The 26,214-nt window shown below is 45.0% G+C and overlaps 1 protein-coding gene across 4 annotated transcripts in view; it reads right to left on the bottom strand.

Moving 5' to 3' along the window:
• The window catches only part of CAMK1D (calcium/calmodulin dependent protein kinase ID), a 411,293-nt gene that overhangs the window by 39,872 nt on the left and 345,207 nt on the right, over positions 1–26,214 (bottom strand). For all 4 annotated transcript variants that reach the window (XM_082385592.1, XM_082385591.1, XM_082385589.1 and 1 more), the window contains exons 4-5: positions 19,689–19,827; positions 14,990–15,116 (exon numbers count right to left, since the gene is read on the bottom strand). In XM_082385592.1, coding sequence (XP_082241718.1) covers positions 14,990–15,116; positions 19,689–19,827 — 266 coding nt within the window. The remainder of the gene's footprint in view (positions 1–14,989; positions 15,117–19,688; positions 19,828–26,214) is intronic.

Raw genomic sequence — 26,214 nt, 5'->3', positions numbered from 1 at the left:
ATTAGGTACAAGTAAGATAAATTGCTGAATACATGCCCTATTTCTGACATGAATTTGGGGGATAAAAGAACCAGAATTAGCCCTAATTCTCTGCATGTGGGTGTCTGTCATTCATGTTGCTCTCCGTTTAAAAGTTTTTCTCAAAGGGATTTCAGAATTATTAGTTCTAGGGCTAAATGGCAGAAAAGATAGTCTGTTAAATGATCTCTCAGCACCTCCTTCCTGGTAAGATCTTGGGGACTATCAATTCAGGTTTTTTGAGGCTACTGCCGATAGAAACAGTATCCCATCAGCTTAATTTACACCAGTCAGTAGAAGTGATCTCCATATAAACCACACAGCCCCAGCAGAGCATCCCAAGAGCTACTGGAGAGATCTGTGGACAGATGTTCCCTCCTCTGAGCCCCAGGCTTAACCCACGCTCTTTAGTGAAACAGTACGTTCAAAATTTAAAATAATTGAATTTACTGCTGTGAGACTCACTACCAACCCACTGTGGAAAATTCCACTTGGTGGGAAACGTCTTCTATAAACCGAGCTGTTTTATATTGATTCAGAGCAAGGTTTCCTGGTAAAGGGAAGGACTCCAGAGATTTCAGAAAGAAAAAAAACAGAAAGAATTTCAGAAACATTTCATGTTGTTGTTAAAACAACTAAGTTGCCCATTTTCCTTACTGCAAGAGAGAGAGGAAAAAAAGGCTTAACCAAGTGGAATTGGAAACGAGGACAGTGGCTTGTGGAGGTGGGGCCCGTAGTCACCAGTCCTCAGGCTCTCATAAAATAGAAAAGGAATTTTCCCATTTCCTGCGTCCAAGGATGTGCTCAGAACCGTCTCTGCAGACAGCGGAGAGAATGAGATCTCATTGTGTTACCACGCTCATGCTCAAGGTGATCTGTTCCCCTCCAAGGATGTTTGAGGACCACTCCTCTTCGTATTTCAAATATGACCCCTTCCAGTGGGAGAAGGGTGGGGACACAAGCAGGAGGGGCAGCCCAGGGTGGCAGGAGCAGCCCTCGATGCTGGAAAAGGAGAGCTTGTGGTCCAGAACCATGGTGGTGGTGTTTTCTCCTTATTCAATCATTTAATGGGTTGCATCCCATTTCAGGCACTGGCTTTATGGGTGACGAAAGCACACCTGGCCCCTGCCCTCATGGCACACCTGTTCTCCGGGGCGTTGAGGGTAGACACAAGCCACAGACGTAGTGCCAGCCTCAGCCGCCTTCCTAAGGATGATTATCAGAGTCAGACAAGATCATGGCAAGATGGGAGAGGCGGTGTTGATTTTTAAGTTTAACTCAGTTGAAGTCCAACCCTGAAAATACTGAACTTACTCTAAATAAAACTCAAAAATATCCAAGGAAAGAAAATATTACCTCCAATAGTCAAATGATGGGGAAGGTGCAAACAGAATGAGAAAGATACAGCCGGGGAAAGAAATCGTTGTGGCTAGTGGTGTTGTTAATAAGTATATACACGTTGTTCATGTTGTTTTCTAAGAATAAAGTAATAGGCGTAAAGACGAAAGAGTAGCAGAGGTCTGAAGGATGTGAAATGGTTGCCGGGATTTAGGTTCTTGTTACCTAAAATGACTTTAGTTGTCTGGATTTAAGAAGTTTTAAATAGTCGGGCACATTGGCTTTTCAGTGAAAGAAACCTAGGCTCCACCACTTACTACATGTGTGGACTTGGGTAAGTCCCTTAATCTTTCTCGGCCTCCATTTTGTTCATCTGTAAGATGGAAACATTCATAGAGCCCAACTCTGAGGACTGTTATGAGGCTTAAAGGAAATAAGCAGCACATATGTATGGGTATAATTAGTAGTTGTTATGTAAGGAGGAAAAGTTGGAAAGATCACAGGAGCAAAAAGAATGTAGGTTTTATTACTTTCTAGAATTAAGGCTGAACGGATTCTTGATATCATTTGGTACTTTCCTTCGATTCTAATGTAACATAAAATGATTCATAAATGAATATTTCCACCCTTTTGATGAAAACCCTCAGAAGTCAGGACAGAGCTGGGCCCACACGCGATGGAAGGGCAGGTCAGGAGAACTTGAATCTTAGAGATGGAAGGAGCCAGTTGGTCCCTTTGTTCATCTAGTTCTTGATACCTGTGGTCACTTCATCACCAACACATTTACATCATCATCCCCCCTTGGTCCAGGCACCAGCCTAGACACGGCAACAGGAGCAACCTAAATCATCATGGTTGACAGACAGCGCTGTGGGCATCAGGACCATTTGTCCTGATATTAGACATCCATGTGATGGCTGAGGACCTCTGGCTGTGCGTGGCCCCTTCGTGGCTCTGTATTTATTGAGGGGAGAGAGAGGGTGTGCTCCTTCCACATTTCCTCTCCCTGCCCTGCCCCCTCCTTCCCCCAGCCCCACCCTCTCCTACCTCCAGGCCAGGTGTCATCAAGATTCCCATCCCCACTGTCCTGAGCTCTCCCCCATCCTTTAAGTAGCTACAAGGGTGCAATGCCCAGTTCTAACCAGTTCTTGTTTTCATTGGCCCCAATTATAATTCTTTTTTAAAGGGGGGGTTTAAAAATTATTCTGGAAGACTGGTTATAGAAACGGGTATATCCTAATTTTCTCCCTAATTCTTTTTCTTTTTAAATTAAGTATAGTTGATTTACAGTGTTGTGTTAGTTTCTGGTGCAGAGCAAAATGATTCAGTAATATGAAAAAGAATATATATATATATATTCTTTTTCATATTCTTCTCCATAATGGTTTATTATAGGATATTGAATATAGTTTCCTGGGCTATACAGTAGGACCTTGTTGTGTATCTATTTTATATATAATAAGTTTGTATCTGCTAATCCCAAACTCCTAATTTATCCCTCCCCACCCCTTTTCCCCTTTGGTAACCATAAGTTTGTTTTCTATGTCTGAGTCTGTTTCTGTTTTATAAATAAGTTCATTTGTGTCATATTTTAGATTCCACATATAAGTGACATAATATGGTATTTATCTTTTTCTGGCTTACTTCACTTAGTATGATAATCTCTAGGTTCATCCATGTTGCTGCAAATGGCATTATTTCATTCTTTTTCATGGCTGAGGAATATTCCATTGTGCGTGTGTGTGTGTGTGTGTGTGTGTGTGTGTGTGTATGTCACATCTTCTTTATCCATTCATCTGTCGATGGACATTTAGGGTTGCTTCCATGTCTTGGCTACTGTAAATAGTGCAGCTATGAACACTGGGGTGCACTCCCTAATTCTCCGGAGTGTGTAAAACTGCTGCCATCTGTGCCACCTGCTGAAACAGAGCTGACAAGACACTCAGATCAGCAGCACCTCTACCTGTCTTTGAACGAGCTTCTGTCTTTGAAAATGAACTTGAAACTTCTAACCTACTATGTAGCCTATGATGTCAGCAGACAGACACGCAGGCAGATGGGCAACCTGCCAGCCTACAGCTTGGTCTAAGGTTCATCTGTTGACCATGCTGGCTGGCCTCGCCTCCCTGAGGAGGCCACGGAGAAAGGCATTTGACTTGAATTTGATGTATGCCATGGTGGGGAGGAAAAGGCTCTGAGACACGAAAGCCAGTCATGGTCAGAGGTAGTGGAGTCTTCTTTTAATATCATGGCTTTTCCCAAGTCGCTCATGAAAGGAGGTCAGGAGGCCTAGGGGTCAGGGGGCCTGGATTCAAGTTCCACTCTGCTGGGCAGGCCGGCAATGTGATAGCATCTTTACAGGAAGGAGCCTAAGAGAGGAGTAGGTGGTCTAATGGGAGAGCACCGAACTTCCATGCGGGCTTTAAAATCAGACTGTGCACCTGTAGACTGGTGCTAGCATCTGTCACCTCTGACCCAGCACTGAATCAGAGGACAGAATTAGAGGCTGGGCACTGCACCAGTGTACCTCGAATTCATCATCTTTCTGTGCCTTAGTTTCCTGTCTTGAAGGGCACCTGCCAGTCTGTCCCAGTGTTAGGCCTTCATGGAAAAGAATCTGTGCTCACCTGTAGAGCTGCAGGTGTCCCCTCATTCTAAGGCATACAGTTGTCCCTCCGCATCTTGTGGGGATGGGGGTCCAGGACCCCCTGTGGACACCAAAATCGGTGGATGCTGGAGTCTCATACATAAAAAAATGGCATAGTATTTGCATATTACCTACGACATCCTCCTGTGCACTTTACCTCTAGATGACCCGTACCACCCAACACAATGTTAATGCTGGGTAAGTCGTTGCCGGTGAGCAGCAAATTCAAGTTTTGTTTCTTGGAGCTTTCTGGCAATTTTTCAAAAATATTTTTGAACTGCAGTTGGTTGAATCCGAGGATGTGGAACCCGTGGATCCAGACGGCCAACTGTACCATTAGGGATTTGTGTCTAAGGACGCTTGATCCAAGTTTTCCTGTCCCTGAGGGATTTCCACAGGTAGTGAGAAGGGACATATCTCCTCTGCTGGAGGATAAGTGGATAGTCTTAAACCAAACTGTAATATAGTTCCAAAGAGTTAGTGACACTGCGTGTCATCATGGTGGTGAAAAGGATGCCACTGAAACAGTGGGAGGTGCACACTACTACATATAATAGATAACCAACCAGGACCTACTGCATAGCACAGGGAACTCTACTCAATATCTTGTAATAATCTATAAGGGAACAGAGTCGGAAAAGAATAGATATGTACATATATGTCTATATAGATATAGATATGTATAACTGAATCACTTTGCTGTACGCCTGAAGGTAACACAACATTGTAAAAAAAACACAGTGGGAGAGAAAGAGGACCTTTCTACCCAGCAGTGGACTGTTCAGAGACGGTAAATAAAATTCTAAAGATCAAGGAAAGTAAGATGCAGCTCAGAGGAGCATCCAGTCTCAGTAAGAGCTGCATTACAACGAGGAGGTGGTACTGAACGGGTTTACTCAGATCTGCTTCCTGCCAGCGGAATTTTCAGCAGGAGGGGTATTGGAAAAAAAAAATGCGATGAGGGGCTTCACTGTGAGCATCTTAATAAGCAGGTGTTGCTTCACCTAGGTTTAGAGGATTGCAATCTGGATTGTTGGCAAATAAAAACCACAGCTGAGATACAGAATCATTCCTCGCCGGTGGTTTGTCTTCAGCCCGAAGTTGCGGGAGAGGAGCAGAAGCTTCTTGCGACAGCTCTGTTCTCTTTCCGGGGGTTGTAGGTTCCTCAGCTCTTTCTCACCCTCCCCTAGAGCTGTAATGTACTAAAAATGCATTGCAGATGAGCCGCTCACTTGGATTTTCCTAATAGCTTCTTGAATTTTACCACAGGCATGAAGGGTCCCCATTAAAGCACCATCCTGGTTTCCCATTACCAGTCTGATCGGGGCTGGGTTACTATTCAAATGCTGCCGAAGCCAAAATGTGGCTGATGGGTGATGGGGAGAGACTAAGGAACGGGAAGGGAGTGGAAAACAGGAGGGCAGCTGGTATCTGGTGTTTTCAAATGTGGGAGAGACCTGGAACTCAGTGCTACAGAGGAAGGAAAATGTTCTGAGTAAGGCATTTTAGAGCAATGTGGCAATGGATAACCCCGTAATGTGTTCTTTGCAGGTTGTCCCAGGATTCCACCGCCGCCCTAATGGGTTTGTGAACCGCAACCGGATGGCTACTTTGCACTGGAGCCCTCCTCACTTCGGAAATCTGAAGAGCTACACTTCAACATGAAGAAGACTGTTACAGTCATTCCAGTGTTTTGGTTTATAATCATTAAAAGAAAAAAAAAAGAGTAAGTTACAAAATGCTGCAGTGCTTCTTTCCTCTCCACCACCACAAAATGGTTTAGAAACCATGAAACTCCATCCCAGGATTCAAGTACAAGAACTCCATCAGGAGTTCCAGAAGGATGGAGAGTGCTTTACAAATAGTTTTAAGAGGGATTTAGTGGGGTGGGGGCTTTTCCAGGGCAGGGCTGGGTTTACTTGGCACACGTTCTGATCATGAGCTTCTGCCCTCGCCCATATTCACTATGTCAAGGCTAATACCAGGCCCTACAAGTCTCCTCACATGGGGAGGCCCTGTTCTCTCTGACAAATGGGGCCTGGCTGCAAGCGCCCAGTGTGATGAAACGGTCGCTGCTGGTTGTCACTGAGTAGCTGCTGAGAGAGAAGGAACGAGAAAGTTCTGATGTGGGTCCTCCGCCTACTCATCTGTGCCCTGTGTGACAATTTATCAGTTACATAAAATCCTGTTTCAACGCTAACAGTCTGAGAGGGTGAGAACAATGATGTAATGCTCAGAGCCGTGTACTAAAATACGGTATTTAAGTGAACAACAAATAAAAACCGAGCTCTTTGGGAGAAAATGACCACACAGAAGAGTGAAGATTAAAGCAGCAGGAACAGAGGATCTATGAGGAAAGATAAAAGGAACTGCGTGACTTAGCCTGCTCAGGAGGACAGAGACGGATGATGTCAACTTAATTGAAGTTTTTCTTGTCTGTTCTGAGTGAAGATGGGAAAAAATGACAGTCAATATCCTTGACACACGATTATTTATACACCTAAAGGATACTAAGTCACACATCTGTAGAAATACAGAATAGCAGAACCAGAAAAAAATCATGGAGGTCAATGCGTAAGCAGCTTTGGGCAGGAAAAAACTCTCTGCGGGAAAGTGCTCTTTGCAGAAGGCGGCCCTTTGTCTTGTCACTAACCTGAAACCAGGCGCCCCGTGCTCTACTCATCTCCGGCCCGAGCACACCTTTCATAGCTTTTGATCACACAATACTTTGCCTCACTTATTGGTTCTTTCATAGACCAAAGAAGTAGGAATGAAAAGTAAGTAACTGACAGATGATCAGATCTCTTCCCTAGCTCCCCTTCAGTAATCGTGCAAACTGTGTGAACAAGGTGGAGTCTAAAGAAAGATCACGAGGAGTCGACCAGCCTGCACCCTGCCTGCACACAGTGGGGATAGCGACATCTCTGACCCCCTACCTCAAAGATTCACTGAGATTACTTCCCTGTTTCCCTTTAAAAGCTTTCATGGTGGAGCAGAATCTTGGGAGGTAGTTCTTGGGGGACGCTGAGTCTACCATCTCCCCATATGGCCGGCATTCTGATTAAAGGCAACTTTCCTTTCTGTCAACATTTGTGAGGACTGATTTTGTAAGTGGTAAGCAGCAGGACCCGACCTGAGGACTAATCAGTTCAGCACGCTTATTTTACATACGAGAAACTGAGAACCCAAGAGTTTAAGGGAAGGGCTCAGGCCTTCCTTGCATCTAAGCAATGGCAGAGATAGAATCTCACAGTCAAGACCCACTGTTGTGACTGCCACCAATTACAGGCTGGGTGGCTCTGAGAACAGTCCCTCATCCCAACACGGAAGCCTGGTTCCTGGAACCCCTGGTTTCCAAGGTCTCATCTAACCGCAAGCCCCTTATCAAGCTTTAAAAATGCAATGATCCCATGAATTAAAAGTGTTCCTTTAATGGTGAAAAAATATGCTGAGAATGTTGAACCAACTGTTCTCCATTTCCACTTAGAAGAGAACACAACGAAACTTGTTTAAACTACTTTAGACAAGTTAAGCCAGGGCTAGACCAAAGACTTTGGCAATGTCTATGCGGGCAACTAAGCTGCGAGAAGAAACTGGAATGACTCCTTCTTCACAGTTTAAGTAATATAACAATGAGCCACCTTCTAAAGAACCAAGATGTAGCTCTGCTTATAAACACAATGATGGATCAGACAGAAATGCACCTTCCTATTTTTGAGGAACATCCAATAATGAAAGAGTGGTTTCCACTATGCACTCCAAATGGAATACTGCAAAGTGATGGACCATCACTCAAAAAGGCTCGATGAAAAAAGAAAGTCTCATGTAGCTCAAAGGCAAACATCACAAAGCAGTTAGGAGTCTTGCCACCCAGCACCACCCCAGCCTTCTTGCCTTTTTTAAAAGTGAAGTTTGCAATCCCTGAATAAGAAAGACTATTCTTTGGAAGAATAAGTAAGAGCACAGGCTTGCCCTCCTCTACTGAGGCACTTTGTCACTTAATCTAGAGACAAAGGTTCAAAGTTCTTTTAAAAGAGTTTAATTTTCCCATAGAATTTTTCCCATAGAATCTGAGAAATCACATCAGTGCACAAATAGCAACACTGAGAAATAAAACAACAGGCTTTCTTCTACAGAATAGAAGTACATTTGTCATCTTGTAGTGTCTTATCAATTACATGACTGAAATGGGTGCTTTCTGTGACTTATTGTTCCTATTTAGTGATTCAAGAGAGCCTGTTTGGATATTTTAATTAATGCAGTGGAGCAAGTTGCAAAAATAATTTTACAAACTTTCTCAGCTCTGACTTTCATCTCTTATTGGCGATGCCAAGGGGAATGTTTTATCTGACTCAATTAAATGGATTCTAAATCCAGGTCAATACCACATTAATGGTCACCATGTTACCCTGAGGAGCTGATTGCCACCAGACAGCCTTATCATTTCTCCTAAATTCTCTCCAAGAACTTATTTATGCATGCCCTCCCTCCCCAAGTGAGTCTGCACATTTCCCCCAGGCCATACATACCAGAAGCCATTCATGATCTTGGACCTTTGTTCTCCTGCTTGCCTGCATCCGTAAGCCCTTCATCTTGGCCCGAGTTCCACCCTTCCTTCAAATCTTGTCTCCTCTGTGAGTTTTCCCCTGCTGGTTCTAGCCCTTACTGATCCATCTCTCGCCTGTATTTGTGAGGCTGCTTCTGAAATATGTCAGTTACTTCATACTGCAGACATGATACCTTATATGGATCCGTATCACCCACTGGCCATACTGTATTGGAGGAGCCCCAGGTGTTGACAGAGCCCTAGGCACCGCCTGCAGTAGGAACGCAATACACCTGGATGGAGAGATGCCCGCCATCTCCTGTCATCAGTGACCTGACGCTCAGCATGGGCCCTGGTTCCTTATGCGGGGTTCAGATTTCTTTGCTTTCTCCCAAGGTACCTTGTGCCTTGGGATACTTAGGATAAACAGCCCTTTTCCCATTATTTCTTCATTATTAGAGAACTCATTCAAATTGAAGTAGTAACTTGATGTTGGTGAAACTAACTATTCAGCTGAAGAGTCATTTAGGTAATAACTGACACAACAACAAAACAACTGCACTCACCAATGGAAACCAACACTACCTAGAAGGAATCTGAACTAAAGCTGACGGCCGTCCTCTGCTCCCAGCTTGGGCTCTTGGGACCTGTGGCCCCCAGGATGGGCAGCAGGAGAACAGTACTCCCTCCCTTCTCTCCCGTAGATGCCTAATGGCTCTGCCCTGTTCAGATGAAAAACTGCCCGGCAAAAAGGAGGCCGTGGCTTCTGTGTCCAAGGTCCCAAATAGTGTCCGCATCAGACTGCTGCGGGGGGGAGGCAGGTGGACGGGGCTGTGTCCGGCCCCAGGCTCACAGCACACTGGGGTCCTCTGATGAAGACCTGTTTCATCTTCTCTGCAGCATTACTCTGACTACCAGGCTCCCACAGAAATAATTAATTGTTCAATTAATCTATAATTTAAGGTCCCCCAAACCAGTGGTCCCCACTCAGTCTTTATCTTACCTGACTTAGTAGCCACAACTGACACAAGGCACTTCATCCTCCTTGAAGTACTGTCCAGATGCCACTCCCCTGGTTCTCTTCCGACTTCACTCACTGCCCCTTCTCTGTCCCTCTGAGTCCCTGGGACTCAGCCCTGGGACCTTTCCTCTCCTCCATCTACACCCGCCCCCCACTTGATGATTCCATCCAGGTTCATGGCTTTACAATGCATCAGAGGGGACTTCCCTGGCGGTCCAGTGGTTAGGACTCTGAGCTTCCACTGCAGGGGGCGCGGGTCTGATATCCCTGGTCGGGGAACTAAGATCCCACATGCCGCGTGGTGAGGCCAAAGAAAACAAAAACAAAAACAAACCCCCAAACAACAAAAAAACCAAATAAAGTGCACCAGAGGCCATCAGTTCCCAAATACCGTCCATCCCCACTGCTCATGGATCCATATTTGCGATTTGCCTACTCGCTAAAATTCATTTGCAGCCCCCAAATCAATACTTGGGATGCTTTTGCGGTCGTCTGTAGACCTGCCCAGAGCGGGCAGGGAGTCACCCGAGCGCTCGCGCCCAGCTGAGGGCGAACACCGCAACGCCCTGCCCTCTTGTTTTGTCTCTCACAGTGACGAGATCTATAGTTTTCATGGTCCAGTCAGTGCCACGTGTTCCCACACTTTTGTGCATCCTGTTGATTTCAATTTCACTATTAAAAACGGCCCCCAGGCGTCAGTGCCGAGGTGCTGTCCAGCGCTCCCAAGCACGAGACGGCTGCGCCTTACGGAGAGAACGCGTGTTCCATGAGCTTCATTTAGGCGCGAGTTACAGTGTCGTCGGCCCGAGCTCAACGGTAATGAATCAGCAACAATATTAAATAAAGTGTCACTGGGCAGAGATACACATATAACAAGGTCAAGTATCGACCAGCTGGTGACAGTGCTGGGACTAGAGACCCGCAGGAAGCCAGCCCTGTATTTCCCCTGGGAGCGGGGCTCAGGGTCTGCCCGTTCAGTGCTCACGGTGACTTTACAGGACAGAACTGCTGTGCAAAACGAGAGTCTCCCCTCAGGGCCAGACTCCTATTCCAGCTGCCTTCCTGACCTCACAAATGTTATCAAATCCAAACCTGAACCCCTGGTGATATTTCTGCAACGTTCTCCCCCCACATCTTAATTAAAGGCAACTGCACCCTTCCAAGGACTCAGGCCAAAACCCTTGGAATTACCCTTGACGTCTCTCTCTTTCAAACCCTACTTCTGGGTTTTCAGAAAATCTTGATGACGTCACCTGCACATCATATTCGGAATCCGACAGCGTCTCATCACTTCCACTCTGCCAACCTGACCCAACCCCGACCATTTCTCACCTGGATGACTCCAGAGCCTTTTAACTGGTCTCCTTCCTTCCACCCTGGCCCTGTCCCCCCTGCCATCTCTCCTTATCCCAGCCTGTCCCTCACAGGGATCTTGGTGAAAGTTCGATCACGTCACCCGTTACCTCAGATCCCTCCAACGGCTTCCAGCCACCCGTGGTCGTGACGGTGACTTCTAAGTCCTGGTCTGCACATGCCCTGCCCACGACTTCTCTGACTTCCTCCTTTCTCACCCTGCTCCTGTCGCTCCTCCCACACTCCTGCCTCAGGGCCTTTGAACCATCCTTGGAATGCTCTTCCTCCCAATAATGGCATGGCTGGCTCCTTCACTGCAATCATATCTTTACCCCACTGTCATCTTCTTAGTGAGGGCTGCCTTGATCAGTGTAGTTAAAATTACAACCCCCTACACACACATACACAGACACACACACACACAGACACACTTCCTATTGTCTTTCCTGCTTTATTTTTCTGCATAGCACTCATGTCCATCTAAGATACTAATTAATATATTTAGCTGTTTGCTTATAGCCCGTTTCCCTCTCACTCAGATGTAAGTACCACGAGGTTGAGGATTTTTATCTGTTGCTTTTTCTTTCTACTGATGCATCCCCAGTGCCTAGCACAGAAGGTAGGCACTAAATAAATAATTCTTGAATGAGGCATAATGTAGCACTTACCATACATTATTCAATTTACCTGTTAGCCCTCTGTCTCTCACAAGACTGTGAACATTTTGAGGTCAGAGACTCTATCTAATTCGTATTTGTATTCCTAACACCAAACTACTGTGCATGACACATAACAGGAATTCAATAAACACATGCTGAATGAAGAGAAGGGGAGCAGAGAAATAAAAAATTGCTCATGTTTATGAAGCTTAGGTTTTTATTGAATTCAACAAGCATCTGTGCAAAGATGAGCAAGCCAGAGCCCCTGCTCTAGTGGAGAGGGGGAGAGACAGGGATAAATATGGAAGCTGATGCAATGTTGTAAGAGCCATGATGAGAAAAGGAAAAGAACCAGGATGACAAAGGAGAGGATGGATGTTGGGCAAGCAGTCAAAAGAGGGTCATGTAGGGCTTCCCTGGTGGTGCAGTGGTTAAGAATCTGACTGCCAATGCAGGGGACATGGGTTCGAGCCCTGGTCCGGGAAGATCCCACATGCCGCGGAGCAACTAAGTCCATGTGCCACAACTACCGAGCCTGCGCTCTAGAGCTCACGAGCCACAACTACTGAGCCTGCGTGCCACAACTACTGGGCCCGCGTGCCACAACTACTGAAGCCCGCATGTCTAGAGCCCATGCTCTGCGACAAGAGAAGCCACGACAATGAGAAGCCCGTGCCCCACAATAAAGAGTAGCCCCCGCTCGCCGTAACTAGAGAAAGCCCACGCACAGCAACAAAGACCCAACACAGCCAAAAATAAAAACAAATAAATAAATTTAAAAAAAAAGAAAAAGAGGGTCATGTAAGCTGGGCTTTGATGGCCGAATAGGAGCTTGCCATGCAGACTGTTGGGGAGAAACATGCCGAAGCTCAGCTGCTCACTGCCCAAGGCATGTCTACATAGACACAAGCTCCCCAGTGTTGCCCCTTTCTTACTCTAAAAGGTCCCCCAAGAATCTTGGTGCTCAATAAATGTGAACAAACAGAATTGCTATATTCCCATAGTCCTCCTTTTCCCCCTCTTCACTCCAAGAAAACTCTGTATCTGACAACAGAATTACCCGATGGCTCCACTTGCCACAATTTAGGGTAAAAGAGCAAAGGCCACATCCAAACATCAGTCCCAGTTCCCAGACTCATCAGCGACTGACATCTAAACACAACCAGACCACTAGGGTGGCAGCCACTTAGAAACCCAGAGAAACTGCCATTCCACAAGCTCTGTCAAAATGTAAAAAAGCGAAAATCAATTTAGAAAGTGCTAGAGCTTTCCAACATCAGAGCCAAATATGAGAACAGTATGATGCATATGTAAATATGCACATTCTTTGTCAGAGCCGACGTCCTGAAGCAGGAGCTGGGCGGCTACAGCATCCTCGGCTTCCTCGCCCGGCGTGGCCTGGGCAGCAGCCCCTGCGGAACAGAGCAAAGCCATTCCAGCCAGGAGACTGGACCCCATGACCACAAAGGCCTGTCCATTTTCTGATGCCTATGACTCACCACGGTTGGAACCGGCTTTTTTCCTCCCTGTCTTTTAAGAGAAATGAGAATAAGCTTGTCTCATTCATTTTTATTTGCCGCTTGCCTGGTGGCTTGGACTGAACTGGAGGAATTCCACACACACACACATCACACACACACCACACACGCTCACATTTCCACCCACGGCCCCCACCTCAGGGCATACACATGCGTCTACACGTGCACCTCACACCACAGCTGTCGATCCAAGTCCTCCTGATGGAGTCCGGGCTCCTCCTGAAACCGTGACTTTTCTATCCTAGAACGGGGACTGCTCACCCTGCCACGCAGCTCCATCAGAAGTGCTGGCTTCGCAGACACGATCAGAAGCATCTCCCCTTCTGTATCTAGTGCATACACACAAGCCAGGGACAAACTTCCTGGGTACTGTGACAGTCAAGAGCTAACAGGTACTGGCCACATCTTTTCCTCCCACACTTATACCATCTTGATCTCCTCCTAAATCTGGGGCTTCCTTCCCTTCCCCTCATTTTAGTCTCTATTCCCCTCAAGTCTGTTCTTTTCTCCTGAGTTCCTTTAAAAGTGCAACAGCTGTGACATTAACAGTGATGACTTAACGCCCATTATCATGCAAGCACTTGAAGGGCCCTGAAGTGCCTCTGAAGTCTTTCGGAGTTTCCGACAATGCTCTGGGCCCCAGACCCGTTTAGCATGAGGCCTGCTTCCCTCAGCCTGCCTGGGAAGGTCACGCGGTTGTATCCCCAAACAAACAGGAATGACATTGGTCATATAACATCACCTCCTCTCCTTCAGGGCAGGCTCACTGTTCTCATTAAGAAAAGCCGTCATGGTTTGTATGATGAGAATTCAGCCTCGGTCTCCATTTTCTCAAAGTCTCTTCCAGTCTCATTTCTTCCTGCTCTTAGAGCTTCCTAGCTTGCACTCACTCTCTCCCCAGCACAAGCTGATGCCTCTACCTGGAACTCTGTCCCCTGACTTTCCCATGGTCGGGGCTGCTTCTCGTCATGAAGGCTAACGCCTGAGTCTCCTCCTGTCCCCTTAACTGTCCCAACCCCTCTTCACACCTGTCATTCTATCACACACTCCCGTTTTGTCTTCTTCATAGCATGTAAGATCTGAAACGCCCCTGTTCACCTGTTTCTTTTCTGCCTGTCTCTCCCAACTAAGAGGTCAGCTCCACGAGGGCAGGTGTTCCGTCTCATTCACTGTCTTCACCCCAGTGCCTAGAACAGCATCTGGTACATAGCAGGCACTTGCTGGATGAATGAATACAGTCGTAAATGGAAGCCTCAATAACTTCGTACACAGTTCTGATGGCCTTTCTCCGGGCCCCCAGAAGATGGAAGTTGAGTCTCAGTATGTGTTCAGATCTGCCATAGCATTTTCTGCATTCTGAGTATCAGGGACAAAGGATCTCTGGGGTTCTGATTTTAGAAAAAACTTTAATTCTTGGCTTCTCCAGGACAGATCAGGATTGGCTAATTAAAGGAGTGACTTGGTCAGGGTTTGAATCAGATTCCTCCTATCAATATTTTCTTTCTACGTGTTTCTATCTCAACATTTTGTTTTATGTGTGTTTGCACCTTATTGTCATCCCACATGTCACTGTAAATCATTTAAAAACATAGACACACATGACATATTTCTGGTCTTAGAACCTGGGAATTCACCTAAATCAATTCCTGGCCTCCACTCAGGCCCACACCCAAATCAAACGGGATTTCTACCCAACTATTAAAAGGTTTCAGGGGAAATCACTTCCCTTCAAACTCATTCCAGTGTCTCTCAATCTTTTTATTCCTCCCTCAAGGGAAACGAAGGCAGCTGTGATCACGTGCCAGGCTCAAATGCTTAAGACAAGCGATCAGGTTGACAAGTGGGAAAACACACACGCGCAGTCCTTACCGACATAGCCTGGGGTCCCGCAGGCTGTGGACATCACGTCTCCTTTGCCCTCCATCTTGGACAATCCGAAGTCACTGATCATGATTTTGGACTCCTCATCTTGACTGTAGTACAAGAGGTTCTCAGGCTAAAAGGAAATGTAAAAAAAAATTACAACCTGTTTTAAAAGCTGGGTTAATTGTGGGAGCCTCACCAAACCACCAAAACTTAATGACAATGGAAGAACAGACTTGATCTTTAGACACAGTAAATGCCTTAAGAAAAGCAGTGTTTAGTGAAAACAATGCAGGGAGCCTTATATAGTATTGGGCACTTACGGATTTTCAATAAATGTGAGTCCCTTTCCCTTATTAGTATTTTCTCTACTTAAGAACAATGAACCATATATTGAGGCAACTAGAAAGCAGATGCCTTTCAGACTTGTCAATTCATTTCTTGGGTTAGGGGAACGGAGATTCCCAGAAAGAAAACTGCCTTTGCCGGTGCTATTCGGTTTCTTTTTTCTGACCCTTGTCAGCAACCTGTCTCCGACCTAAGGGTCTCTCTCCCCGCCCTAAGGGACGTCCCGTGTCCATACCTCGGGCACATGCACTGCACTTCCCCTTTTCCTGGGCCAGCTGATACCCGAGCGCTCCGCTCCCTGGGAAACAGGGGGAGGTCATCACGGAATGAATCGGAGGTGGAAGATCTAGAGCTTTCTAGCCATGTGTCCTTAAAAGCTCTGTTTCTGTAGAAGATGGGTCAAGATGGTTCCTCGTTTGCTTCCCTGACTGTAAAATGTCAGAGCTCAGGCAGCAGTAACACACGACATGCAGCAAAGGTCTGATTACAGCTCCCGTTTCCACTCTAAGTCTGTACATCAGTGGCACCTCCGTGGCGTCTACATGGGAGGAGCTTAAGGATGTCAATCCTGGGGTAAACCAGGAGACAGCAAAGTTTCGTTTGTATGACATCTTGTGGAAAATTGGGGAATCTGGTTGTTTCTGGCAAAAAATGGGGGCGGGGCTTATGGAGACGGAGGGAGATGTTGAGCAAGCATCCCCCCACCCTTGCTGTCTCTCACAGTAATTTTCCATCCATGACCCCTCACTCTGCTCAACGGCTGTACATCCCCATGTGTCCTTGCCACATGTGCAGTGGAGCCCAATTCTCTCCCCTAATGCAATGCCCCTCTTGCAGGAGTCCTGAATAAAGCCTTCCTTACCATTTTAACATGTGTCAGAACCATTTTTTTCTTTAACTGAACCCCAAGGAAAAAAATACTACCCCTCATTCCAAATAACATGATACATCATTCACAGTGACTTTAATCCTGTGGATGAAGCATAAAATTAGAAGAAAATCAAATGTATGCTTGAGGATGCTTTCAATTACTTTTAAACTAGAATAAAATGGGCCAATCAACAGTAGAAATAATAACACTGAGAAAGCAGAGGGAAATAAACTAACCAAACAGTGCACGTGGTTCATGGTTTCCCTGAATGTTTACGGATTCGCCTTTGATGACCAGTAAGAATCCAATCATGCGTGCAGAGAGAATTTTTTTTTTTAAAGTTTCTGATGTTATAACTTCCTGTCCCAGTACTTCTACAGCTGTAAAGTCAAGGATCTCATGCTCCTAGACAAGGCTGCATCCAGGCAGGAGATGGCCTAAGAGCCAAAAATCTCTCCTGATACCTTCCTCCTACAGGAGATGCATTTGGATCAATAAACTGCTCTTCTGAAGGGCAATCACCAAGGAGGGTTCAATGGACTGGTCGTTCTCAGCTTAGGTCAATACTTTTACTTACCTCAAGACTTAGTAAGCACAGCAGGGCTTTACTTGCGGGGAGGGGTGAACAGGGAAAAAGTGGGAGGGAAGATGGGTTCAGGGATGATGTGGGTGGAGGCCCCCACTAGGCAGTAGGAGGGCTGTGAGGGGTGGAGGGAAAGGAGGAGGGAGGGGATCTTACAATGCTTCCTGGGATCCTATGAGGCCCAGGACTCACCCGAAAAATTATTTTTCTGTATTTTACGGCATCTTTGCAAGACAATTCGTGGCCAATACTTGACTTGGGATGTCAATTCCAACCCTTGTTCACATAACAAGCTTTTAAAAGATCTGAATCAGGGCTTCCCTGGTGGCGCAGTGGTTGAGAATCTGCCTGCCAATGCAGGGGACATGGGTTCGAGCCCTGGTCTGGGAAGATCCCACATGCCGCGGAGCAAATAGGCCCGTGAGCCACAATTACTGAGCCTGCGCGTCTGGAGCCTGTGCTCCGCAACAGGAGAGGCCGCGATGGCGAGAGGCCTGCGCACCGCGATGAAGAGTGGCCCCCACTTGCCGCAATTAGAGAAAGCCCTCGCACAGAAACAAAGACCCAACACAGCGATAAATAAATAAACAAATAAAATAAAAAATTTAAAAAAAAAATTAAAAAAAAAAAAAAAAAGATCTGAATCAACACTTCCTGTAAAGTTCATGTTATACATAGCCATACTCCTGATCCGGTGATTCTCAACTGGGGACAATTTCACCCCCCAGGGGACATTTGGCAATGCCTAGAGACATTTTTTGGTGGTCAAAACTTCAGGACTGGTACAGGCATCTAGTGGGTAGAGACCAGGGATGCTATTAAACAAGCACAGGACAGCCTCGCACAGCAAAGAACGATCCAGCTCCAAAGGGCAACAGTGCCTAACAGGAGGAGGCAACAGTGGACATTTCGCTTGTTTTGAAAAAAAGACAACTGATCATCTTTAGCAGCTTCTGGGGCAAGAAGACACGAGAATACCTTTCTGAAGGGAGAAAGAGGTATAGCCACCTGTGGGGGTAGGATAGCATCTCAAATTGTGCTCTAATCTTAAATTAACCCAATCATGTTCTCTATTGCTCTGGCCTCTATCACAGAGTTTAATTTTCTTAGAGGTTTATGAAAATTTAATTCTTGAACCCCAACTTCCTCCACATAGATCAAACTTCTTTGTGCCTCTGAAAAGAGACCACAAAAAGGTCCTAAAATGGTAACATTCTATCCACAATTACAAGCCTGGTGATCTTAAAGTTCTATGGGCTGGGAGCTGCATGTACTTCTCCAAAAGCGTTACCTGCATGTAAAAAACATGAGCTCCCATAAAGCCAATCTGGCTTTCTAAGGGGGAAATAAACATTGCCCATCTAGGAAATGGCTTACCTGCTTAGAAATGATTTCTAGTAAGTACACCACATCACATCTCTACGGTCACTAAACTAACTTGTTCAGGAAGAGCTAGCTGCCTGCTGTGGCCTGGAAGCACAGAACCGGCATTTGGTGAGGGCACAAGAGAGCAGAGAAGGCACAGCTGCCTGGCACAGAGGTGCCAGGTCACCTTACCTAGCCCTTACCTGGCCCTCTGAAGGACCTGCAAGTCCTGAAGATGAACTACTTCTGCTCACAGCCCATTTCACCCATCAGGAGGCCAGCAAAGGCTGTAAGAAGTCCATCAACGTCCTCAACTACCCTCGTCCAGCAGTTCTCCAAGTGTGGTTCCCAGGCCAACATCAGCGTCACCTGAAAACCCCTTTGAAATGCAAGTTCCCGGGCCCCGATGCAGACCTGCAGGATCAGAACCTCTGGGGAAGAGCCAGCAATCTGTGTTTTTACAAGCCATCCAGACAATTCTGATGGAGGCTAACATTTGGAAGCCACTACCCTAGTCAATGGAAAATGATTAACATGGAGAAAAGAAAAAACTTCAGTGAATTCCTATGAAAGGAAAAGCCACACCATTTTATACCTTGACAGCCAGTACCAGATTAACGGGCAGATGTTAACATTCTGTTTTAACATATGTTTACCATTTATTCCTTAAATTGATTTAGATTGCCCGTAGTTGTGTATAGCATGGCTTCAGTACAATATAATCCCTGTGTTTCTGATAGGAGTGGTGAGTATGTGTGCTGGGGTGAGATTTCTATCTTGACTGGTGCCGTGAGTTCTGGGGGCTGGACCTATAACTGCTGTAGAATGAAGCCACTTTATAGCCTCGGGTCAACAGCACAGATTTTTTTTCTGTTCCTCAAATTGATATGTTCGATACCTACCCTTGGTACTATGATACCTACCCTTCGGCATCCACAGAGACCCTTGGGCCAAGGTGACCAAGGCCCAGATCCTTCAATGCTATTGGTGAAGGGTGAGTATTTCAAAACCTCATAGGGAAAAGATAAGAATGGAACCGACAGGACATTGGGAGAAGGCTGTAATTGTATGTCATTTAACCCATCTTTCTGGATAAGCTTTTATTTCCTTTCTCCCTCACCTCACACCCTCTATCTACTGCTCCCTTTCTTTCATATGGTGGGTTGCACTGAAACAGGGCTGGAATTGGGAAAAGACTGCAGAACTGCACTGGGCAATCTTCATGGCATCCATATCTTGAACAAAATTACCCTTTAGATAAGCTTGAAGCAATGCACAACCTACCTCCCCATGGCCCTTTCGCTGTACAGTGGTTATTAAATGTCCCAAACAATGGCCAGCCCCATTGATCTTCATCATCCTTCAAGCTACTCCTGGGTCCCAAAGACCCTGACGACCAGCAGTACACAAAGCCCACCATTCATTCCACCCATATCTACATCAAGGCAACCTCATCCCTCCTCTGGAGCCAATCTGCTCCGACAGGTGCATTGTGGGTTGGAAAGCAACTGGAGGGTGTTGCTAAGCGACAGCCTCACCTTGAGGTCCCTGTGGACAATGCCCATTCTATGGAGATAGTAGACAGCATCCAAGACCTGGCGGATCAGAGTGCTGGCATCTTTCTCTGTGTAAAATCCCTTCTCCACTATCCGGTCAAACAGCTCTCCACCAGATACACTGTTAAAAAAAAAAAGAGAGAGAACAAATCAGTATAAGTTAAAAAAGATGTGTTGAATTGTTCAGTGAAGACTACCAATAAGACCTTTCAATATGGTGAAAGACCCAGACTTTATTTCAAAAATGAATCTATTTTCAGATTTAAATGTTGCCCCCTTATTCCCCAGAAGCTATATCAGGGCAGTGTTTCTATGTCATGATGGTACAGATGGTCCAGGATGAAATAAAGTAAATAAAAATAAACCAGGATCCATGGGCTAGCCAGGCCTGAGAAGTTTCTCTTGGCCTTTGCCTCCATCCTGCTGGGACAGCATTAACTCAGAATAACCTTCCAGAATATCAGCATCATCAGTTATAGGGCGATGACACTGGATAAGATGCCTCCTTTGCATGCGAGTATAGCCTTAAAGGTCTGGGCGGTGGGAGGGGTGCTGTGGGCAAAGCAGGAAGCAGCCAACAGGACGTCTGGGTTCTTGACCCAGTTCTGCTCCTAAGATGCTGAGAGGATGGGCACTCCTGGAATCTTTGCACCTCAGTCTTTTTATCTGTAAAAAGAGGTAGTTAATCTAGTCAACCACTCCCTGAGAGGCATCAGAGCCTCAAAGCCACTTGTGATTTACAAAAAGAGATAGAAGAATGACACTCCATTACATTGTTTTACTTTGGTTTTTGTTGAGAATATTTCATTTCAATTTCTTTGAATTTCAGATTTCATTACCATTTTTTCTGTATTTATCAAAAGAGGACCTAGGTCGCTAAAGGTTAAAAAGCCTTGGTGGACAGAGACCCTTTCAGCTCTGAGATTTGATGTTGCTCTGAGTTGAACAAAGTAACAGAACTGTAAAATCCTGAATAGAAACAATTCAACTGATACCTTTGCCTTCAAATTCTTGGAGTACAGACTTCTCTAAGAAAAACAGTGCTTTGTGCAAATAATTAAGCCACCCCTTGAAATTAGCTTCAAGGGATATGTCAGCACTATTTTAATAAAAGAGAAAAAAATTTTCCAAAAGCAAAATGAAAAAGGTATATGTGAAACATTAGGATCATAAAAGTTTCACAAACAACTTTTACATCTTTAAAAGACAGGCCCCAGCAGTAACACACATACATACACTAACACACAAAGCTATGATTCATTTTCTTCAAGTCAAGGCAATTAATGTTCAATAACTGAGCCACTGAAATGTTCTTTTTAAAGAAAACTAATAAAACACAATTGCAGCTATAAAAGGCCTATGTATTAGAGTCTTTCCCATTATGTATAATCATTCCAAGCCATATTGCGCTTGCATAATGTCTCATTTCCAAAGCAAACTGAGCAATCTAGATAAAAGAAGAAGGACGCTCAGGAGAAATAAAAAGCAATTCAAAGAGTGAAAAGAAATACAAACAGGGGAGCAACTACATCCTGACGACCATGTTGTCTACATTATCTGTCCTTAGGTAAGCCCAGATCCCAAGACATTCCCTCTCAGCAACTCACGTCAAGTTCTTGCCACTCTTCATTTTTCTGGAACCTTCTTCCAATGATTTCAATGGAAGAACGTTGCAGAGCTTGAGGATGTATTACAGGAGATGCACAGTTGCCAGGGGTAGGGTGAACCTGCGTGCATTCACTTGGAGGCATTCACTTCACTGAGTCATTTATTCAATCATTCATTCCACGTGTACTGGGCGCCCATTAGGAGCCAGCCACCCTGTGCAGTTGGTGCCAATCAAGGCGGCATTAGCTGCGCTGGAGGAAAACCCTGTCTTGATTGTGCCCCTCCTCATTCCCTACATCAGCCCACCTTCAATAAGGGCACCGCTTACTAGTGTTCCGGTGCTTTCTTACCACTGGGCTGCCTGCTACTCACACCCTCTGCAAGGTGCTGGAAGCCCTCGAGCAACAATGCTCACCCCTGGGACTTCCCTGGTGGTCTAGCAGTTACGACTCCGCACTCCCAATGCAGGAGCAATTCCTGGTACGATCCCTGGTCAGGGAACTAGATCTTGCATGCCGCAACTAAGACCCGGCACAGCCAAATAAATAAATTAATTAATAATAATAATAATAATAAAAAAAACCTCACCCCTTCCTCCACCTCCCACCCTTAGCACTCTATGACCTGCACTTTGCCAGATCCCTTCCCTCCCTCAAAACTGATCTTTCCTGCTTCCCATTCTCTCAAAGTCCACATCTCTGTAATGTGATATAAGGTATTAATAGCCATTGTATAATATTTTCACTGTGATAGGTCAGCAATGCAATAAGAATTGAAGCATTAGAGTTGAAGTTTAAGATACTCCTGTCACATGTAGTGTCAGGGTCTCAATTTTCTGCACATTTAGTATTTCACTTCTTAAATTCCAAACTGCACCAGGGATTTATTTTTCTGAACATTGCTCAGAAAAAATGTGATTTCCTTAGAAACCAAGGAAAAGGGGGAAAATTTTAAAAACTTGCCGATAAAAAATGTAACAATACTGATAAAAATACCTTAAAGTTTGTAAATCACTTTATACTTTCCAGAAATCTCAAGCACACATTTCAAAAGGTCATTCTTACAGACTGAACGTTTGTGCGCCCCTGTCCCCCAATTCATATGCTGAAGCTCTAACTGTCCCCCTCCCCCCAACTGTGTGATGGTATTTGGAGGTGGGAATTTGCGGAGGTAATTAGGTTTAGTTGAGGTCATGAGGGTGGGGCCCTGATGATGGAATTAGTGTCTCCATGAGAAGAATAAGGGACACCAGAGAGTTTTCTTTCTCTAAGCCATGTGAGGACCTAGTGAGAAGGCGGCCATCTGTAAGCCAGGAACAGAGGCCTAACAGGAACCAAATGTGCCAGCACCTTGATCTTAGACATCCCAGACGCCAGAACTGTGAGAAATTCATCTCTGTCCTTTAAGCTGCCCAGCTGCTGGTATTTTGTTATGAGAGCCTGAGCTAAGACACCCAGTCATTTTCAAAATCACTTGTGAACAACCAGAATCCCAGAATCACTGATAAGGAAATAAATTTAGAATTGTGGTGAGGGGCGTGTCTCATTTTCAGGCTGGCAGGACACGTGAAGGTTGGGGTGATGGGCTGCTGAGCTGACAGGTTGTTTGCTTGAGTCAATATCCTTCTACGGCAAGCTTCCAATGTGTGCGGTTTAAAGGTCCTCTTTAGAAATGGAGTCCCCCAATGAAAACACGCAAAGCATCAGAATGTAGTTGGAAGGATCAGGGGTCAGGTGATTGGAGAAAAGGAGTAGGACCATAATAACAGGTCAATAAATAAAATTACTTAATGGCAGCTATGGGAGAGAGGTTCAGCTTTAGGGGGATGTAGCTATATAGAAGGAAACTGGCTACCAAAGACTAAGGGAGCAGAAGACAGGAATATGGTTTGAAAATTCTCTACTCCTCTCAATTTGAACTTGGACATTTATTTAGAATAACCTGCCTTTGCAGTGAACTTGGGTTTGCTCAGTCTCTGATCTTCCTTGACTATTACACTGCACTGCTATCTCTGTATGTGAATCTTAACTATGCAAAAACCAAATAGTTGGACGTAATGATCTCAATAAAATTTGTTTACTTGCAAAATTTTAAGTAATGCAAATCTCTTCAAATTAAAAAATAGTCAAGAAACAGAATTTCAAAGTTGCTGGATCAAGTAAACTAAGTTTTGATTCTATACTGTAATATATTCTGTAATATTCTGTAATGCACTATTATATACAACTTCGTCAGTATACCATGCATCCACTGTTAATACTGGGCAAACCATGTTGTTTTTTACATGCACTTGGACTTCTCCATCTGATTTTGGTAGATATTTTCCTCTTATTTTAAGATTTACTGCTAATTATAGTCTAAAATGTTTTATATCTTACATCACCCACACGTTCATTCAAAAATGGTACTTGTGCTAATGCTGAAAAATGGGCTCCAAAAATCTATTACTCTAGAAGTTAGATTTAATAAAATATGAAAAAGGCCAATGGAAACCAGAATATGTCACCCCCAAATATGCCTCTTAGACATAAAATTATTTTGAACTGAAGGCAGTTAAGAAGCAAGTAAATGTAAAAGAAGCTCCCACTTTTCTGTCTGAAGGCAGGAAATAAATTCTCCTTTCACTGGAGACAGACTCTTATCAGCCCAGAGTGAAACTGGCAAGCAAATCATGTTCAACTAACCCTTATCATCTTAGTTACACGTCTTCACCATTTACTACCCCTATTACAAACTCCTTTGTCTTGTCCATTCTTCACAAATTTATTGTTTGCCTAAAAGGTATAAAAGCTTCCTGCTCTGGTCACTTCTTGAGGTCTTCATTCCCTCGTGAAGCCTCCTGTGGATATGTAAAAATTCAATAAAATGTGTTTGCTTTTTTTCCTATTCATCTGTCTTTGTGAGTTTCATCTTCAGATCCAGCCAGGGACCATCTGAGGGTTAAAGAAAAAAACATCTTCCTTCCCAAAAAGGCCAAATAGTATAGTGCTGTGCTATTAATATTAGAGACAGGAGTCTGAGAAGTATTAGTGCTGATACTGGAGATGATAAAGAGCAGTGTTACAGCAGATATGCCCTGAAATTCACAAGAATGTCAGATAACTAGGCAGCGCCAGTGTTAAAGACCCGGGTGACATGGCTACAAGAGCCACATGCCTTAATGTGCCCCAGAGCAAGGCTGGTTATAAATGCATGTTTTCTAAGAACAATTTCCCTTATTTAATCCTAAGGGGAAGGTAGTCCTGAAACATACAGGTTGTGATTGAGAGGCTGCAAACAAAGCATTTTTCAACTGTGAAACCCCAAGGCCCAGATGACAGAAATTTTTTTTCACCCAGCCTGGAGAAAGATAAAGACCATCAGTCTTTGCCTCAGTCGAGTCCCAACTTGGCAGCCCCTGGAACTTCCTTCCTCCCATGCAGGGCACCCGCTGTCTCTCTGTCCCCTGATCCTCACGACTTCATGTGTCTTTGGTGCCCTCACTCTCTGCTCCTGGGGGGACTCTCTTACCCACTCTGGGATGATTAAGGGTTTTTTTCATGAAAACTTTGTCCTCAATATTTCCCTCCTTCAACAAATCCCACTTTAATAATCAAAATATCTTTATTCTCAGAATTCAGTTTCACAACATCTTCCCAGCCTCAATCTGTTCAGAAACTTCTAAAACACAAACACATGCCTCTCTGTGGAATGGGGCAGAGAAATGTAACCCCTTGTGTGCCACTGCATTTTGATTCTGGCTCTTTTCCCTTCTCAGTGTCTGGGTGTTGTGGACTGAATTGTGTCCCCTAGCCCCCAATTTTTTTATGTTGAAATCCTAACAGCCGCCCACCACTGCCCCCTCTCCCCCACCCGCCCCGGCCAAAGTACAACTCAGAATGTGACTGTACTTGGAGACGGGACCTTTAAAGAGGTAATTAAAGTTAAATGAGGTCTAGTGAGAGAAGACACCAGGGATGAACACAGAGGCTGGACCCTGTGAGGACACAGTGAGAAGGCAGCTGTCTGCACGCCAAGGAGAGAGGCTCCAGGAGAAGCCAAACCTGCTGACACCCTGATCTTGGACTTCCAGTCTCCAGAATGCTGAGGAAATAATTTCTGTTGTTTCAAGTCACCCAGTGCGTGGTATTTTGTGATGGCAGCCCAAGCAGACTAATACACTGGGCAACTAAAGGATAGTCCATATTTGTGTACTGTATCTTTGAATGTATACTCTCTTTATATTTTTTTCAAGGTTTATTGGGGGAAAACATTTTTTCTACTTTACTTGCATTGTATGCTTTTTTATTCACCTAATCAAATAGTCTTGCATCAAGTGATAACATATGCTGTCCCTGTTTCCAAGGGGTACACAGTCCAGTGTGTATGGGGGGTGGGTGACCAAGATACACAGATAAGAAAGACACAGTACAGATGGTTCTGATGTTGAAGGGAGAGGGGGTGAAGGTGTTTTGGAAGACCACAGAAGGCCAGGGGACAGGGCAGGAAAAAGTGAATCGGAGCTGTCTTAAAGGAGGAGCAGTATTTAGTCAAGTGGAGGAAAGTCCAGTGGGCAGGCAGAGTCCAGTCATTTGAACGATCATGAAAGGAGATTTTGCTGAACTAATTTTCAGGGAAATAGAATCAATGAAAGAAGCATTAAGTGAGCACCTTCTATAAGCCCACCACGTGGCATGCAGTTAGTCTCTATTTGGGGTGCTACAAACTAAGTTCAAGTTGACCATCAAGACCACTAGCAACTAATGACTTGCCAGACTGTGATCCAGGCTGGTTGACCACAGGACGTCGTAGACGGGAGAAATCCGTGGTTAGAGAAGGTTCCTGAAGGAGGTATTTGAACTTCCTTTGTGTCCTCAGTCTAGCACAGCACTCACTGAACGGTAGAAAAGTGCTGGCTGAT

The sequence above is a fragment of the Balaenoptera borealis genome (assembly GCF_965194805.1).
Source record: "Balaenoptera borealis genome assembly, chromosome: 3".
In the NCBI taxonomy this organism is placed as follows: domain Eukaryota; kingdom Metazoa; phylum Chordata; class Mammalia; order Artiodactyla; family Balaenopteridae; genus Balaenoptera; species Balaenoptera borealis.
The sequence above is the reverse complement of the archived record's forward strand: the minus strand, read 5'-3'. Positions and strand labels throughout refer to the sequence as shown.